General features: G+C 39.3%; 1 protein-coding gene across 1 annotated transcript; it reads left to right on the top strand.

The window, feature by feature from the left end:
• Positions 1–16,568, top strand: LOC128736602 (protein lethal(3)malignant blood neoplasm 1). Its single transcript, XM_053831091.1, has 3 exons — positions 1–33; positions 5,791–5,908; positions 15,526–16,568. The coding sequence occupies exons 1-3, from the start codon at positions 1–3 to the stop codon at positions 16,566–16,568; spliced, it is 1,194 nt and encodes a 397-aa protein (XP_053687066.1).
• Positions 16,569–18,997: the final 2,429 nt, after the last annotated feature.

The raw sequence follows: 18,997 nt of genomic DNA, 5'->3' as shown, positions 1-18,997 counted from the left end.
ATGCTTCAAACCGGCCTAGTGAATGGTTCGAAAGTAGGTATACTTTGCATATTTTGTCCACCTGATTCAGAAAGGGCCAAGAAAAAGTACAGTGAGGTTGAACAGAATCGATACCATGGTGAAATTTAAAAGTTAACAGTTTGAAAGACTTTCCTTTCATTTGTAATCAATTTCGTTCGAATAGGAATAAATTTCGTTTTTGCTTCGATATAACGTAACTTCGATAAAACGTAACGAAGATAAAAAAAAAGTTGCTTTTTATCGAGGAACTAGCTGACCCGACAAACTTCGTCTTGCTACAAATTAAACTGTTTTGTACATAAATCCTGGATCTCGGATGACCTTTATCACAATCTCGAGTTTTGCAAGTTTCTGAGAAGTTCATGAGTATTTTAATATACAAATTTTCCTCACAGTAAAATACAAAAAACAACTCCCCCCATTGCTTAGCCTGGTAAAAAAAAGCAAATAGCATTTAAATATTCGTCATCATTATAAACCATTTCGCCAAATACCATTTTGCGAAACACCAATTCTCGGTTGACCATAACGCGGAATATAGAGTTTCGCAGAATACCATTTCGCGAAAAACCTTACGAGGGAAGTGCCATTTCACGGAAAATGTTTTCGTAGAAAATATCATTTTGCAGGGGTGACCCAACTAAAGGAAAGTAATAAAGGTCAGTAGATCTAGAAAATTAAATAAACCTAGATAGAAGGGATCTCTACGGGGGCTGCCCCCCCTGCGTCTGTCTCGCTCTGAATCATCTAATGTTACTATTGATAGTTTCTGGTGGACTTGTTATTAACTAATGTTTTATGAAAGAGTCTAAAATTTCTCGAGTTCGATTAGTTTTTGAGTCACGCAAAAATTTCTGTTTTATTTGTATGAGATTCCTTATCCCAGTACCACAGGGGTGAGGGGTCTCAAACCTTCATAAAAAAAATCCTGCCTCCAAAACCTCCCACATGCCAAATTTGGTTCCATTTGATGATTAGTTCTCTAGTTATGAGGATATTTGTATTTCATTTGTATAGGAGCCTCCCACTATTGAAGGGGGGAGTGGTCATAATTCCACTCCTAAAGAGGGGAGGGATCTCAATTCACCATAGAAAAAAATTGCCTCCAAAAACACTCACATGCCATATATGGGTCCAATTAATTTGTTCTCGAGTTATGAGAAAATTTGTATTTCATTTGTATAGGAGCCCCCTCCCCCTCCTAAAGTGGGGAGGGGTTCTAATTCACCATAGAAAAAATTCTTGCCTCCGAAAAACTTCACATACCAGATTTGGTTCCATTTGCTTGATTAGTTCTCGAGTTATGAGGAAATTTGTATTTCATTTGTATGGAAGCCCTCCTCTTAAAAGGGAGAGGAGTCATAATTCCCCTTCTAAAGAGGGGAGGGGTCTCAATTCACCATAGAAAAAATTCTTGTCTCCAAAAATACGCACATGCCAAATTTTATTCCATTTGCTTGATTAGTTCTCGAGTTATGCAGAAATTTGTGTTTCATTTGTATGGGAACCCCCTCTCTTAGTGGGGGGAGGGCTCTTTAACCATCATAAGAACCTTCTCTGTCCCCAAAAACCTTTGCATGCAAATTTTCATGCCGATTGGTTTAGTCGTTTTCGATTCTATAAGGAACATCCCGACGGACAGACAGACAGAAATCCATATAGGTATAGATTACTGTATTTAGAACTGCATGAACCGCCACCTTCACCGAGCGGACGAGTCTCTCCCATGCACCTGCCATATGTGGTACAGTGATTAGGATAAATTTTAGTGTTGCTTGTAAAGTCGTAAACTCTTTGACAAGAACTCGGAAGCAGGTGACCAACCAGCGAATCATGTTGCTTCGATCTGATTTTTCTGTTACTAGTCCGAAGAAGTCCGTAGTAATCAAACCCGGTGAATGTGAAGGGTTGAATAAATTCTGCCAGATACTTCTCCGGTAATGCAGGTTCTCTGGATATTTTCCAACAGACAGATGTAAAACGGTGGTTCTGAACTTAAGTTAAAAGTGTTTTCAGTGGCACTATCTTAGCATAGATGCATCCTTTTACATGCGTTGACAAAAAGGCGAAGTTGCAGGTTAGAGCAATTCGCCTTCGTATGAAGTAAAAAATTAACTAATTTCGCACGGCGATGGAAAAAAAACTACAAAAAAAAATTATAAAACATCTTTCTTAAATCCTATTTTTTTCGTAAGTTCTATGTTTATTAAGTCTTCCACAAAAATTATTCGACGTCCCGCCCTTACGACAATTGGCCGGAACTTTAGCCATTGTCAGTTCTGGCCACGAAATTAGGCAATTGCAAATTATTTTTAGAGTTTTTGTCAACACCTCCCCCCTTTGGAAATTAGGGGGGCCTTGGAAATTAGCTTGAAAAATCGGGGGACAAAAAAATAATTTGTAGTACATCAGTCAAATTAATTTTTATAAAATCAATTGTCTGTGGGCTCTAAAGTCTGAAAAACTCAAACTTTTCCGTGGTTTCGAGGTGAAGTTGGCAGCACGAACAAAACGCTGAGCGAAGTTACTTGACCGCTTTCGTTGTGGTTGCTGCAACTACCAGGATCATTTTTTTCATTTTCTAATCATTAAAAAAATACCTGATTAGATATACAGTTGGATTTCGAATTTGGCAACAAATGCGTGTCGCCTATGTTGCCAAAATCGAAACCATGCCAAAATCGAAACCATGCCAAAATCGAGACCCTTTTTAATATGAAAAAATTGAATGCAAGTGCGTTAGAAATTAACTAAATGTTATTAATCAACGATTGCAACCTTTTTATGTTTACAAAATCCGCCAAGAGCTATTCGTGTGGTGCAAGTAAGTTTTTGGCGATCTGCGGTAAGACGTAGTCCTACGGCAATAAAAAATTTATTGTGCGAAACCGCAAACTTTTTTTCATGAACACACTTAGGGCAATAGTTTTTCGTCATTTAAAGTATGTATGCGGAAACTGACTGATGTTTGAGCATATTTTTGGAAGAAAAATATTTTATGTTGCCAAAAACGGATACTTTTGTTGCCAAAATCGAGGCATGCCAAAATCTAACCATGCCAAATTCGAAATCCCACTGTATATCACAAGCGAAAAAGGAAAAAAAATTTGAAAAAAAATCACATGTGGCAATGAAACGATAATTAAGTCAACATATTAAAAATGTTCTTGATGTCGCCAACAACCAAAATTTGAGTAAAAATGAAAATTACGTATCTCATCGTTTTCGGTAGAGAAGCCATAAAATAATAACAGCAGAAAAAAAACTCAACCCAAACTCCAATCTACTGTGACCCCTAAAGTATCGATGACCATAACCATTCTCTGCCATATGAGTCTAATTTATTGCAAAGGATTGCAAATGAGTCTTCGCTTCGCGAAAATGACTCATCCTGTTTAGATGCGTTGACTAAATTTAGCCTATATCCTGTTCCATTCTAACGTATAATCAAGATCTGAACAGTGCATTTGGATAGTTATTTGGATAGTTCCCTTTTTTGTTCGTTTGCGTCCATCAGTTGGAATGAATGGCTTCCTATAATATACGAAAACGATTAATACTTAGTAGAATATGTTTTAATATATGCAACTATAGTACTAAAGGCTTGAGACACTATGCGGTACATCTAGAGAATGCAGTGCTATTAAAGCTTGTCGCATCTGCTGCATTTGTGTCATTACTCAACATAAGTCATGTACCTCTCATTGTCAAGGGTTAATGTTATTTATGTAGCCTTAATCACTCGATGCTATTAGCGAAACAGACAGAGCGAAAGCCTCGATCACTGCTGAGCATCGCCAAGTTCTGCACCTACTAAAAGCTGTCAAGTCATGAATTGCACTTGCAGTCGCCGATTCTATCTTTCAATGCACCGCGCATGTCAAACGCCGCGTTGCAGAAAGCTTCCGGCGGCGGTTCAGGGGGAAAAGACATAAAGCGTTTACGTCTCCGACTGGCAGCATTATCACTTCATTTATATAAACGTTTTGTCTTTCATCGCAGCCGACTTACGGTGGAGTTTTAATTGGCGATTGAGATCTTTGCCACCTCCGTTAGTATATGCAGGGCTTCGGTTACGCGCCAGCCAAACCATAAAGCGGACCAAATCGAACTGATTTGTTATGCAAATCCCACACGCCGATAGCCAATCATTCTGCGTATAAAACTAATCAAAAAAGATCAATTCAGACGCAAATCAGACTAGAACTTTAATTCGTAGTAACTCTATTAAAGTTATTTTATTGTCATTTAAAAAGACATAACCATAGCTAATAGATGCTCGGGTAGAAAGAAAATCAAGGAACCAGTTTAAAATGTTTGTTCGTTTGTTTTGGCATCAATAAGAAAAAGAAATTTGCCTTCGTGGTTATAAATGAACTGCGAAAGGATATCTTATACCTGTTGCAGATACGCTACAGCATTAATTCGAAGAAAAAGTTTGAAACACCTAATTTTATTTCCCTCCTACTTTCAGACTTGTTGAAGTACAACATAAAATTGATCAATTTGTAAGAAAATTTACTACCAATCTCTGGATACAACTAGAATTCAAATTCTGAATCGTTTAGCGAAGGCGTTTTATTAACCATTCTAATGTATCCAAGTCCAATAATTCTATGAAATAGTCACATATCAATAGTCATTCCAATGCTTGAAATTATCGGTCAACATTCATAGAATAGAAACCGATCTTCTTCTCAGTAAAGACGATATTTATTAGCGCTGTAAATGAATCGATTGACTATTAATCCATCACCAAAACTGGATATAAAATGTTACTGTCGACAATTCCGTGGTGAAAATTTATACACAAAACAAAAGAATGCGGTTTCATCGTGGGAAGTCGATTCTGGCTCCAAAGAGCCTGCAACAAGAGTTTTTCTTCCAAAAATTGTGAATCAATTTAAATGTAAATTTTCAGTGCCATGCACTGACTCTGACTCACCGCAGGCAGGAATGCCAACCAATTACAGTTCTGACAGCTTAGATCCATTGCTGGATTAGCACAAATTCTATTGGTTTGAGTATCGAGGTGATTTTAATTTTTTGGCACTAACCATTTCACATATGTTTACTTATGATATTCAAATCAGCACATCGAATGAAGGATAACTTCTTCACCGAATGCAATTTAATGGCAAAAAATATGTCCGAATGCGCTTAATGATTTGGAATTCAAATTCAAGATTTATTTCTCAGTTTTGCTGTCAATGAAAAATATTCAAAATGAAATAAAACATATTGGTAATCAAACTAACTATCTAATTTTTGACAATAATAGACAGTTTCTATAAGCCCCCTAAAATAATTTGTTTACACATAATCCTTGGTTCACCATGACTTCAGTTTTCGTTTTGATTTGTTTAAGTTAAGTTTTACACACCCTCGTGAGAGCGTTATTCATCCAAGAAGATTTCGTCAGTCTTCATCCGCGTTTGTTATTTAAAACGAGTCTGCACGGCGTTCACTCCCCCGAAAACATTCTCCAATATTTACATTGTGTTTTTTTTCTTTCGATTATGAAAATGTAAACGATGTTTTCGCTTCCTGATGACTAATAAAATTATAATAATTTAAATTAACCCTCTCGAGACCAGTCTATCATTTTCTAGCCATCCCACAGACGGTCTGATTGTGTATCAAAAAAAATCTGGTGCGTCAGCCTAAAGATGATAATTGATTTCATTCTTGCAAGAACACGTATATTCACAAGAAAACGACACCCGCCATCGACTAACACCTGCTCTCCTCCGTTCTGATCCTTCGCAGATTGCTGTGCTACTGTTATCCCTGGTGAAGGCAGCGTCCAAATATTATGACGGCCCGATTCGGCCGTACGAGTTTGGCTTCAACATCGAAGGTCACCAGCATCGGAGAGAATCGAAAGGTAAGCCGGCCCGGCCCAGCCCAGCCCAGCCGTCAATCCCACGAGCGTTGACGCTGAACTCGAGCCTCGAGTTCTATGAATGATGTCATTGCGAAGCGCATTGTTGCGTGTTATCAGGTTTCCAGTTTTTTTCTCTCTCGATATGCGATGTTAAAAGCCGAAACAAGCAACGAAGCAGTATTATGAATATCTAAACGAATTCGGGACCATAGGGAACGATCTTAGCATTCACATTTTATCGTCAAAAATCTGCATCTGATTTACGGTACGGCAATGGACATCCATTCAAAAGCCGATGAAAACTGGTGTTAATTTTGATTTTAGCTTTTAGTAAATTTCGATGAGACCTTTGATCTGCGATTTTTATATTGTTATTCTATACAGTTTGTATGGATATTACTTTTAAACATGGGATATTCTACGACAATTCAGCGGTCTGGCTAGTAGAACTAAAGTGGACGGGAAGAGTATAATGGACATTCGCATGTAAACAACATCACCGTTAAATTTTAGTGCTATGTTTATCACTTTTTTGATAAAAATGGCTCCCCAAGAATATTACAAAATTGATATTGGTTGATTTTTTTTAATGCTCAGGATGTTATTTAAGGTACATCATAACTTTTTTTTAATATAAAGCGATACTATTGAAAAAAGTGCTATCAAAAACAAATTTGCTCCGATGCTGTTCAGCTTCGCGGTACATTTTCTCTACTTTTTGTTGGCCCTTTATACCTACCTACTTTTGAACTACTCACTGGCTGAAGTTTTTGGAGCCTCTTAGTAGAATACGAAACCTGGAATTAAATAAAAGGTAAACTAATCCAATTTAATTCTAACGGGTGGCAACTAAAATTTTGGAATTTTTTCGCGGCCCTTATGCTCAACAACAAACGAGCTCAGGGAGACATGAGAGTATGTGTTAGATCTCTCTCTCTCTCTCTCTCTCTCTCTCTCTCTCTCTCTCTCTCTCTCTCTCTCTCTCTCTCTCTCTCTCTCTCTCTCTCTCTCTCTCTCTCTCTCTCTCTCTCTCTCTCTCTCTCTCTCTTTCTCTCTCTCTATCTCTATCTCTCTCTCTCTCTCTCTCACTCTCTATCTCTCTCCTCTTTTTGTTAATATTTTTTGTTTTGTTTATGCTTGCCCAGTTTTGCTAAGAATGACGTCGAAACAAAAAGCAAAACCGGGCCCAGTATGGAACCTTGCGGAACCCCTGCCGTGCTTCGAACGCACTTCTGAACCTCCTCCGTATTGACGCATAGCACACGATTCTGGAAATAATTTTCCAGAATCCTGTATAGCGACACCGGCACTTGGATGTTCCGAAGCGAGTTGGCTATGGAGTCCCAACTAGCTCTATTAACCGCATTTCTCACGTCGAGCGTGACACCCGTCCTCTTGCGCTGGATTGCGACCTCGGCTGTCTTAGTGACAGGCAAGAAAACCAGATTGGTTCCTGGACAGGTCGTTTGTACCTTCAGTGCAGTGTACGAGTCAGTTAAGGATAACCCTCTACGGCACCAAGCCGGTAGTATCGAGCATACAGATCGGCTTATATGGCCCCGGATGTTTTCCCGGCTTCGGCAATAGAACCAGGTTCTGTCGCTACCATCTGTCCGGGAAGTGGCCATCTTCCAGGCATCTACTCATTACTGATCTGAATGATTCGGGAGCCTCTAAAATAGCCGCTTTAATGGCCAAATTCTGGATTCCGTCTGGTCCCGGTGCCTTGCTCACCTTTAGGGATTTAGCAATCTCAATTAGTTCCTTGTTCGTAACCGTCGCTTCCTCCCCGACCTCTAAACCGCCGTCGCCTACGTAACTTTGATGGTTCCATCTTTTTTTTAGAAGGGGATTTGACTACTTTGTCCATTAATTTGAACTTTTGTAGTATATCCCTGTTTACCGTACGTGCCATGCAAGCCAATTGCCATTATAGACAACTAGTCATTTGCTCCTGCACGCTCCCAGTCAGGTATAATATGGTTTATGGAACCGATAACCTTCCCGGGTGTGGCAGACCAAATTTCACTAGGAGATAAGCATCTCTTGTCAAGAAATTTAGCTCTGCTCGTGTAAAGCGCACTACAAATGCAGTGCAGGTGCTCCGACGTTTCGCTTTCAAGATTGCAGAAGCGACAGACATCATTTTCAACACGAACCATGTTCTTTAAATGATGTCTACTCGGACAGTGCCCTGTTACTAGGCCGGTGTGTGTACACAGAGCTCTCTTGTTGAGCTCTATAAGCTTTTTAGTGGTTTTTACATTTGGATTAATGAATCTTTTTGGCTGGTTACAACCTCTGACAGCCATCCAATCGGCCGTCACCTTTTGTTCTTCCCAGCGTTTAAGTTCCATTTTGATTGTGCATTTTGATATACCGCAAAAAGGGACCAATCCTAGAAATTTGACCTGTTCACTAAATTGGATTTCTCTGTCTTCAAGCTTGAGAGGCTTCAAGTTGAGTTGAGACTTTTGCCGGATTAATGCTAAGGCCCACCTTTCTACACCAAATTTGGGTATGTTTCAGAGCCTGTTGCATTCTTTCTGAAACCGTATTATCGAATTTCCCTCTTACCAATCGTCCCAATCGTCTACAAAGCCTACAACTTCGAAACCTTCTGCTTCAAGAGTTCTGAGTAAATCGTCTACCACCAAGGAGCACATAAGTGGCGAAAGAACACCTCCTTGAGGACAACCTTTCATAGCCTTTATCATTATAGACGATCCACCAAGCTTAGAAGTGATTTTTTTTTTTTGCAAGCATTGTATGAATCCAGTCAACAATGTACTTGTTAAATTTTCTTCGTTTCATAGCATTTTCCATAGATGCGTAGGAAGTATTATCGAAAGCTCCCTCAATATCCAAGAATGAACAAAGAGCGAGTTCTTTAACTGAAAGGGATTTTTCAATCTTTCCCACAAGCGAATGGAGCGCTCTGACTGTTGAGCTGCCAGCTCGGTATGCATATTGAAATATAGATAATGGATAAGATTGCATGTACGTTGAATCCTTTGATGTAATCCTTTAGAACTTTTTCCATTGTCTTCAACAGTACCGAAGATAGACTAATGGGTCTGAAGGATTTGGGATTCGTCCTATCTCTCTTGCCACCTTTTGGTATGAAGATGACTTTTATTAATCGCCATGTCGATGGAATATAATTCAACCTTAAACTTGCCCTGAAAACCTTAGTAAGGGTCGGTATTAGGACTGCTTCACCCTTTTGAAGCAAGGCTGGAAAAATCCCATCGACGCCTGCAGATTTAAAGGGTTGAAAAGATCTTACAGCATTTTCCACTCTGGCTGTTGTAAAAATTTCGTCAGCAATGTTTAGTGGTAGATCTTCTGCCCTACTAGACTCTGAAAGGATCTCTGCAGAACTTACTACGCCAATGCTTTCCGAAACCCCACATTCAGTCGAGCCCGGAAAATGAGTTTCCATCATCAGTCTTAGAGTATCGTTAGGAGTTTTAGTGGAAGCCCCATCCTGATACCTAAGGTTGCCTAGTTCTATCGTATGATCTTTAGCAAGGGTTTTATGTAGTCTTGCAACTGTTGGAGTATTATTTATGGATTCGCACGTTCTTATCCATGTTTTCCTCTTAGATTTCCTAATTTCGTTTTTGTATTCAGTGAGGGCCTTCCTATATTGAGCCCAGTTTGAAGTGCGTTTTGCTAGACTAAACAATTTCCGAGTACCTTTCCTAAGACGTTCCAACTTGAGATTCCACCACGGCACGTCCCTGTTAGAGGACGACTGCTTAATAGGACAGCTGTTGTTGTAGGCATTAAGAATTACTTCGTTTAACTTTTGTGAGAGTGATTCAAGCTGTTGATTTGAGTCAACACTACCATAATTTTTAAGTTCATTTGTGTTTAAGTAATGAGTATACTGATCCCAGTTTGTTTTCCTAGGATCACGGAATGTTACCGGCGAAGTACCGCCTTCCCCCCATTCAAAAACAATGTGTTTATGGTTTTATCTTACGCTATGGTCTGAGATACTGGAACGTCGGCTGTGGGACGACTCAGTTGCCTGAGGACAGGGTCTTGGCTCATGGCGCGAAAAGAGGCCCTCGATGATCCGCTCCAGCAACTCTTCCAGCAGCCAGGAAAAAATCTTTCAATTTAATTAGATGCTATAAAAGACCAACCGAACAACCAAACAATAGTTCGATCGGAAACCCAAAGACAAGAAGTGACAACCAGCGATGTCAAGTCAAGAGTTCGGTTCACGAACTCAAAAAAAAGCAGAAACAAAAGAAATGCAAAATTAACGATAATGTTATGTCAGATTGAAAAGAATAGGTTTACCGTCTTCCTTGCCTGATGGTGGACGAAGTCGATCGTTACCAACACGGATGCATGTAGCGAAGGTTATCCGTTATCTGTGCAGACCCGAATTAAAAATAAAAAGCCTGTGATATTGAATACCGCGGTAGTATTTCCAACATCGCTGTAAACGACCTTGTAGGGATGACCCCTTCATCCGCAGACTTAGAGTGTTATCAGTCATACAGCCATACCACCATACTACATCCCGGTAAAGTCATACAGCTTGAGTGACCCCTCCGTCCGCAGATTTGAAGTGCTATCACCCACTCGGTTGACAGCTCGCCCGTAGCCCTAACTAACATCTATATTTTAGAAAACTATCCCCTGTGAATGACTTCTCCGTCCGAAGACTTGGAAAGCTATTACTCCTTCTGTCAACAGTTTTCCCCGAGCTGAACTTAATTAAAATGTAGGGTTTTTGAGTAGTTTGTAAAAGCATAATAAATTGGCGGAGACAATACAAAAACTTGTAAATCCAATTTACATCCGATTTCAGTTCCTACTATAAGTTCAATTTGAAGTCTAATTTCATGTCCATTCCAAGTCCGTTAGAGTTCAAGTTCGATTTCAAATTTAAGTTAAGTTAAGTGATGACTCCAAAGAAAAGCCACATGAAAATTGAAATATTTTTTCCATGTTTGTCAATTTTAAATCTTTAAATGATAAATTTTGCAAGATAACATTTTTTTGTTACTGAGTTATGGGCGAAAAACTTCATTTTCTGTAATATTTAACTAATTTACAAATTCATTCACTGAAGTTTTTGGAGCGTCTTAGTAGAATACGAAACCTAAAAATAAAAAATAAGAAAACTTATCCAATTTAATTCTACTATGTGTATTTTATTCAATGACAGATACGTATTTCGCCTACGACTTGCAGGCTTCCTCAGTGTCTGTTTTCGAACAAATTCATTCACAACCTAGACCAAACAATTTCATATGAAAATGGTAGTAAATTTTCTTAGCATATTATCAAATAGATTATCGATGGATCTAGAGATATTCCGTCTCCTGCTGCTCTCTAGAAAAAGAAGCGCAAAAGGAAAAATTAGACAGATGAAGAAAAAACGGAAAAGAGCATGAAGCAAAACGTGACGGAATAGAAAAAATGCAAGAAAGAACGAGCGAGAGAAAGAGAGAGTAAAAACTGGCACGAAAAAAGAGAAACGAAAGCAAAAACATAACATAAACGAAGGAGAAACGGGACATAAAAAGAGACAAAAAATGAAAAAGAAAAAGAGGAAACACGAGGAGATTTTACAGAAAAAATGGTAAACGGAGGAGAAAAAAAGAAAAATCACATCAAATAAAGAAATAAAAAGCTAGAGAAACATTGAACAGGAAAGGAGAAAAACGGGATAGAAAAGGAGGAAACGGTAGGAAGAAAGTACGGACGCATGAAAATGGAAAAACGAGAATAGAAAAAGAGACAAAATGAAAAAATTAAATGAAAACGGAATAGAGAAAAAGAACATGACAGAAAAGAAAAAAAGCAGAACATCATAAGAGGCAGAACTTAATAAGAGGAAGAAAGAAAAGCAAAACATAATAAGAAGAAGAACGAATACGAAAAACGGAACAGAAAAAGGCCTGAAATTAAAAAAAGCAAAAGCTTTTTCCAACACGATAAGAAAACTTCAGTCAATTCAAGAGCAACATGTGAAAAGGGCCTGTGTGCAAATGAGAGACTCTCTTCGTGTCTCCTCTCTTCCGCTTATCACGGCGATGCAAATGCACTGGAACGGATTAATTCTGCATGAAACGGTTGCTGGCGCTATTTGCTAGCTATTGGTAACGAAACATTTTATTGGAATGCATTCATGTCGCCGTGGTAAACGCTAGAGAGGAGACACAAAGAGAATCCCTCATTTACACATAGGCCCTTTTCACATGTTGCTCTTGAATTATAGAAAATGAGCTGAAAGGCGAAAACAGGGACCGAAAAGGAACAGAGAAATAACACAACGGACAAAAAAACGTAACGAAAATAAGGAAAAACGGACGAAAAGAACAAAAAAACGGAACAGAAAAGAGAAAAATAAGAGGAAAAACAAAACTTAATAGGACGAATAACGGGACATAAAAAAGAGACGCAATACAGAAAAAGAGGAAACAGAAGAGAACAGAGAGTAAGAGAGAAAACGATAGAAGAAAATGGAACAAAAAAGAAGAGTAAACGAAAGAAAAGGAAGATTAGCTAGAAAGAAAACCATAACGAAGAAAATGGGGAAGAGGGGTCATACGGAACAAAACATGAGGAAATGGGACAGAGAAACTGAAAGAGAAAAAGACGAAAAGCGGAAAATAAAAAGGAATACCGAAAATGAAATGAAAAAAAGAGTCAAACGTTACAGAAAAGACGGAAAACGGGACATCAAAAAGAAGAAAAACGGTACATACGAAGACGAAAAACGAGAGAGAAAGTAGATAAAAAGGATTAGAAAATCACGAAAACTGGAAACGAAAACAGGGAAAAGAGAGCAGAAGAGTGAGAAGCATGAAGCAAAGTAGTACAGAAAATAATAAAAAGGAGACAAGTAACGAAGAAAAACAAAACAATGAAATAAGAAACACGGGACATTGCGAGCGAAAACCAAAACACCGTTACAGAAAAGGAAAAACACGGAATAAAATGTGGCAAACTAGACTTGAAAAGGAAAAAAATGAAACAGAAGTGGTAAAACGTGTGAGAGAATATTAAAACAGAGTCAATAATAATTTCAAGTCAAACTTCGCGTCTAATTTAGTGTCCATATCATGGAAGTAAAATTTCATGTTCAAATTCAAGTCTAATTTAATGTCCAATCTCAAGATCGGTTTCAAGTAAAATTGCGTGTCCGATTTTAAGTCCAATTTCAAATCTAATTTAATTACAATTTTAAGTTCAACTTTAAAACAAATTTCAATTTTTAATTCAAGTTCACTTTCAGGTATATTTGTGACAAGTAATAATAGATTCGCCATCTTCTATTTTTCCAGGCCAAAACACTCTTCTGAAAGCTTTACGCTAGTGGGTGTAGTCCTACGTCAACAAGATTAACAATTTTATGCACTTATTCGGAATATTTCTCTAGTCTGGACTTAGCGATTATGGAATTAAACATTTCGGTTAATGGTGCCTATCATTAAGAGGCTTGCGTCCTAAGATAAAGCGTGTTGAACAAGGTTTCTCCAATTGACTCGATTGTGGGTTACTGGACTGGATACTGGACTTGAGGCAAACACCATCTTTGCAGGGTAGTTGTCCGGCATTCTTGCAACTTTAGCTGGGTTCGCCATAGAGCTGTGCGAGTTCATGGTTCATCGTCCGCCTCCATACTCCGTTCTCCTGTACGCCGCCGAAGATCGTTCTTAACACTCATCGAAAAGTCCGAGCACTTGCAGATCCTCCTCGAGCATTGTCCATGTTCCATTCCCGTAGAGAACAACCGGTCTAATAAGCTCTTGTAAAGGGTGCACTTTGTACGGGGGCTTACTCTGCTGGACCGCAATTGCTGGTGAAGCCCATAGTAAGCACGACTTCCGCTGATAATACACCTCCATGTCTCACGTCTGGTATTATCGTCCGCCGTTACCAGTGAGCCCCAGTAAACCATTTGGTTTATATATCTCGATTGCAACTGAGATATACGAAATCATATCTGAACGAAAAAGTTATATTTCACGCCATATAAGAGCATATATGTACCAAAGTGGAGGCGATATACGTGCGAAAATTTTGACAACTATTTGTAATTCTATTTTGCGCAGTTTTTACAACACGCAACTAAATACTCCTGAATATATGACATAGATATAATCAAATATTGCAATTGTCTATCCTGCTTTATAATTCACAGTCATGAATTGTATATGAAGACACGCACGACTGCAAAACAACTTATTGTTCACTTCGATTTGACATACTCTAATCATTATAGAACTCCAATATGAAATTGACATGAAAACGATTTAATGTGAACTTTCTATTACGATTTTGTGTTATCTGGAAGCCAAGGTAGACAAATTTGTCGACTACCGCAAACACATCGCCGTCGATCATTACACTATTGCCCAAACGGCGACGGTCGGCCTCGGTTCCGCTGGCCAGCATGTACTTTGTTTTAGACGTATTTACCTTTAACCCAATCTTTTCTGCTTCGCGCTTCATTCTGGTGTACGGTTCAGCCACCGCCACAGATATTCTGCCGATAATATCCATGTCATCGGCAAAGCAAACGAATTGACTAGATTAGTTGAAAATCGTGCTCTGCGTGTTGATACCCGCTCGGTTTATAACACCTTGTAGCGCTATGTTGAATAGCAGGCATGACAGACCATCACCTTGGCGAAGCCCTCTGTGTGATTCGAATGGACTTGACAATCCACCCGAAATCCGAACACAGCACTGTGTACCATCCATCCATCGTAGATTTAATCAGTTTGATGAGCTTCCTGGTGAAGCTGTTCTCGTTCATGATTTTCCGGTCAATGGTATCATATGCGGCTTTGAAGTCAACGAAGAAACGTTGCGTGGGAACTCTTACTTGAGGTTTATAATGTTATAACAACCGGTTGCATTGTCGGAAATACAGTTATTTATGTGTAGCAGATCATTTTTTTGAACATGGACACGATATATTTTATGTTATAAACCATATAATCGCCCCTGATTAAATATCATTATAATAAAACCTGGTAAACTGGAAGCTATGAGAAACGAGAGAAACAAAGCTCGTGATTTGGGTTGTTCAGCAGCTCAAAGCCACCATAAATTCGATAAATATTTGAAAATTAAACTGGTTTGGAAACACCCAATGTGCTGCAACACTGAGAAGATCGTCGCAATTCGAACTATTAGCTTGTGATCGACGGTTTCCGGCGGAAATAAATGCAAATTCAAATGTCAGCTTATCTAGAGAATTCGAGCTAATCCTTGCTTTCGCTCGTCTTCTTCGGGTACCACTACGTAATCGAATATCAATATAACACAGAACCGAATCGGTACAGCAATATTTTTAATATACCAAATCGAAATTCGATACCAAATTTATCGTTGATTCTAATATTAAATATGATGCACTTTTACATATTGCATACTGTGTTACATATTGCTAAAGTTTTTGGACCACGAAAAATTATTATTTTTGGACACTGAAAACGAAGTTCTGCAAAATTAGAAATGGGAGGCCTAAGGCAACCAGTCAAATTAAAGCTACAAATGTCACTCTTGGAATACAAAACTCTATAAACAAAACATACTTATCTGCTCTAATGAACTATTGTTTTCCCTTTCAGATGAAAATGGCGTCGTCATGGGTGAGTTTGGTTTCATTACAGCCGATAACGTGTACCACGTCACAGTGTATGCAACGGACGAAAACGGAAACTTTAAAATAGTCAGTATGAAAAACTATAAACTGGGAGCAACTGCTTCACCCGCGTTCGGTCCTGCTCCGCGTACACCAAACGCGCCCTTTGCGACATCCTCAACCACACCGCAACCGTTTCGAATAATTACCACTGCCAAACCTCTGACGACCGCTCAACCATCCGGATTAGCCGCCTGCGGTGGGTGCATTGTACCGGAATTGACGACTACCACTCCGAAACCAATCCCAACGGAGAATCCAACACCCGAAACCAGTACTCAGATTGCTTCCCCTTTTAGGATTGTCAACAAGAACGACATAGAAAGCATACCAACAACCAGCGCTTCGAGATCGGTTACAACGATGATGCCCAACAACCCTTCAAAATCAAACTCTGCCGAAACACCGCAAAAGCTCATAGAGAAGCAACAAGACACGAAAGCTTTCAACTCAAAAGAGTCGACAAAGTCAAACGAATCCCCTGCTACTATGCAAACCCGCAACAAATCACCCACTACCCAAACTCAACCGCAACCGCAACCAACAGCGGCATCAAACATCGCCACCGGCAGCAGAGGCGATTTTAGTGAGAAACAATCAGACGCTAAACCGAAAACATCGAATGCACCGCAAAAAAGCTCACCAATGACGACGAAGCTCGATCGACTAAACACTGCCAACATGATGATCCAGCACATTCTCAATGGTTTACTGTACCGATTTAACTACACCGTCGGTTACCACGGTCACCACGAGCAAGGTGACCGCCAGGGCAACAAAGAAGGTGGCTACTACAGCATCGGTCGGGATGGCATCCGGCGGGGTGTTACCTACAAGGCGAACGAATTCGGCTTCCAGCCGCATATCACCTTCGATAAGGTTGCTCCCGAAGAGACACCCCGAGAGGAAACGGAAAAACAAGCCGGACTGAAAGGGTTCGATTTCAAATGGTTCTGGGGCGAGTCATAAGTGAGATCTGCTAAATACATACGAGAACGTGCGGACCGACCGTCCGATGTGTGTGTGTGATTGCGCAATAGACAAGTATTAATTGCTTAAGTTTAAATGAAAGAAGGAAAAAATACTCAATTCGTTTCAATTTTGTGTAAATAAGTACAAGTAGAAAGTGTTCATCATTATCAAGCCTAGCCTAGCGAACCAGCGAACGACGAATGTATCTCAGAATATCGATCAATGAGACCGTTTATTGTAGGCATAGAGGATTCGATTGTATTTTTAGGCACCATCCTCAGTTCACTAATCGTTAGGACTATATTAATTATATTTAGCCTAAATAAAAGTATATATAAAACACTATCAACGAGTTTAGGAAAATCTTTGAACTTTTGAGAAATAATTCTTGTATGTAATCCACTTTTGCAATTCATCTATAACCTTTTGCTGAATCATCCCTTAAGCACATTTAAATTGGAACAAATACTTTGAATCAAATTCCTTACATCCTGCTATTACTACCACTAGATTCTGTAGAATCAGTAGAATCTGTAAAACCTTAAAAATATTCACAAACTTTCAAATTGCACAACAGGAGAAGTGTAAATAAAACATTTATCAACCCTTTAAAATTATCTCAAGCGAATATTAAGATGACAAATATATAAATGATTTATTGACTTTATAAGTGTTATTAAGACTCTTTCTTGTGTCAAGGTCATTGCCTTGCCAATACTTAGCAGTGATCAATTTGGCGTCGGATCTCGGAAATTAAGCTGTAAAGTGCCTTGGACGCTTCCCGCGAGTTACTCTTTGTTCGCTTTACAACCACGCTGTTAAAAATTAATTAGAGCTGTTCTTTGCCGCCGACCCAAATAGGGATCGGCCCACATTGAAGCACATATATTCCAGTCAGCCAGCCAGTTTATGAATGATCTGCACGAAGGTGCGACAATTCACAAACGTCAACTGTTGAGCAAATAGGCAAATTCCGCGTGGTCGACTCAAATATATGGGTTCACTACGCCACCGAAGAACCAAAGTATTTCTTGCTTTGTACCCGGTCACAAGTGCCTACTTAAAAGGAACAACAAATAGAATAGTAGAGCACGGTACAGTGTAGGTTGCACCAAACCGGATAGATTCAATCGAAATTTGTCTTGCTTTATGAGGGTTTTTGATCCTTCAGATATTGTTCTTTAAAAAAAAAAGAAACGTGGGAATACCGTTAATTTAGTCAACGAATTTGAATATTTTATTTTTAATACTGTCATTAATATTTGAAAGAAAAAAACGTCAGCTACTTTCATCAACGCATTAAATTGGCAACTTCCAAACGTGCCCTGTTTGCATCGAACCGACCCAAATGCGGCTTGCAGCCACGGCGAAATGCTACATGACTCAGAACAACCGCTACTTTTCTTCGCCTGCGCAAAAAGAATTCCCGCGGGTCAACCATCCAGGCAGGGTACAGCCCACGCACCAGTCGAACGGACATTTGGCAGCTCGTGCCGCGGCCGTTCTTGGCCAGTGTGCCTCCCTACAACAATCATACTAACAAATCTTGCTGGCTGCGTCTGATGGTTGTTGACATCAGCAGCGAGGCGGTCCGGGCCGGGTTCGGGTTCGCATGCACAGAATGCCCTCCTGACATTGAACGCGCGCGGATACTTTCAGCAATTACGCGACAATAATCCCGTGGGCAGAAGTGTTCTAGCCTGGAATGGAAACTTGGCCGAAATGAATCGACAGCGGAATCATTTCGATGAAATTTCAGTCATTGAGATTGATTCAATTTGTGGTTCCAGACAATATCTGAACAGTCAGAAAAGCAACAAGGAATTAGAAACCAATACCAGGATTTTGATGATATCATAATTATTGATTCACTTGGTTCGATTATTGATCGCAAACAAAAAAAAAATGAAAAACCTTAAACAACGAAGTTTGTCCAAAAACGCGCACAAGTAATGATGCATGAGTGTTAGGGCGTTATCATGGTGCAAAAGCTAATTTTTGTTCTTCCACAAATCCGGTCGTTTGTGGCGGATTGCTTCTCGCAAATTGAAGGTAATATTCCTTATTGACCGTTCTACCCTACGACAAGAACTCATAATGCACCACCCCCCTGCATTCGAAGAAAACTGTCAGAAAAAGCTTCACCATTTTTTGGGATAGACAAAAATCGCAGACAAGCTAAAACAGGTCCGCGCGTAATAGCTGTCAAAAACTGACTGAACATTCAAAATGGCCGAAATGATGAGTACCAACATAACGCCACAAAAAGATCAAAAACCGAACATACGTAGCCCGCAAAAATTAAAAATTCGTGATACTTTTCGAACAAACCTCGTATAGAAAACCTACTGGATATGTTTTGTAATCAAAAACGCAAATGATGGAAATCATAAGTTATAGAAGGCAATAGGCGCTCTGCAGACAGA

Source organism: Sabethes cyaneus, chromosome 2 (assembly GCF_943734655.1).
Source record: "Sabethes cyaneus chromosome 2, idSabCyanKW18_F2, whole genome shotgun sequence".
NCBI lineage: Eukaryota > Metazoa > Arthropoda > Insecta > Diptera > Culicidae > Sabethes > Sabethes cyaneus.
This window is presented reverse-complemented; position numbering and strand designations above follow the sequence as displayed.

Bases quoted from the DNA above. Each gene is read 5' to 3' on its own strand.
- LOC128736602 (XM_053831091.1), top strand. From the start codon at position 1: ATGCTTCAAACCGGCCTAGTGAATGGTTCGAAA. The intron at 34-5,790 runs GTAGGTATACTT...GATCCTTCGCAG, and splicing joins GCCTAGTGAATGGTTCGAAA to ATTGCTGTGCTACTGTTATC. The intron at 5,909-15,525 runs GTAAGCCGGCCC...TTTCCCTTTCAG, and splicing joins GCATCGGAGAGAATCGAAAG to ATGAAAATGGCGTCGTCATG.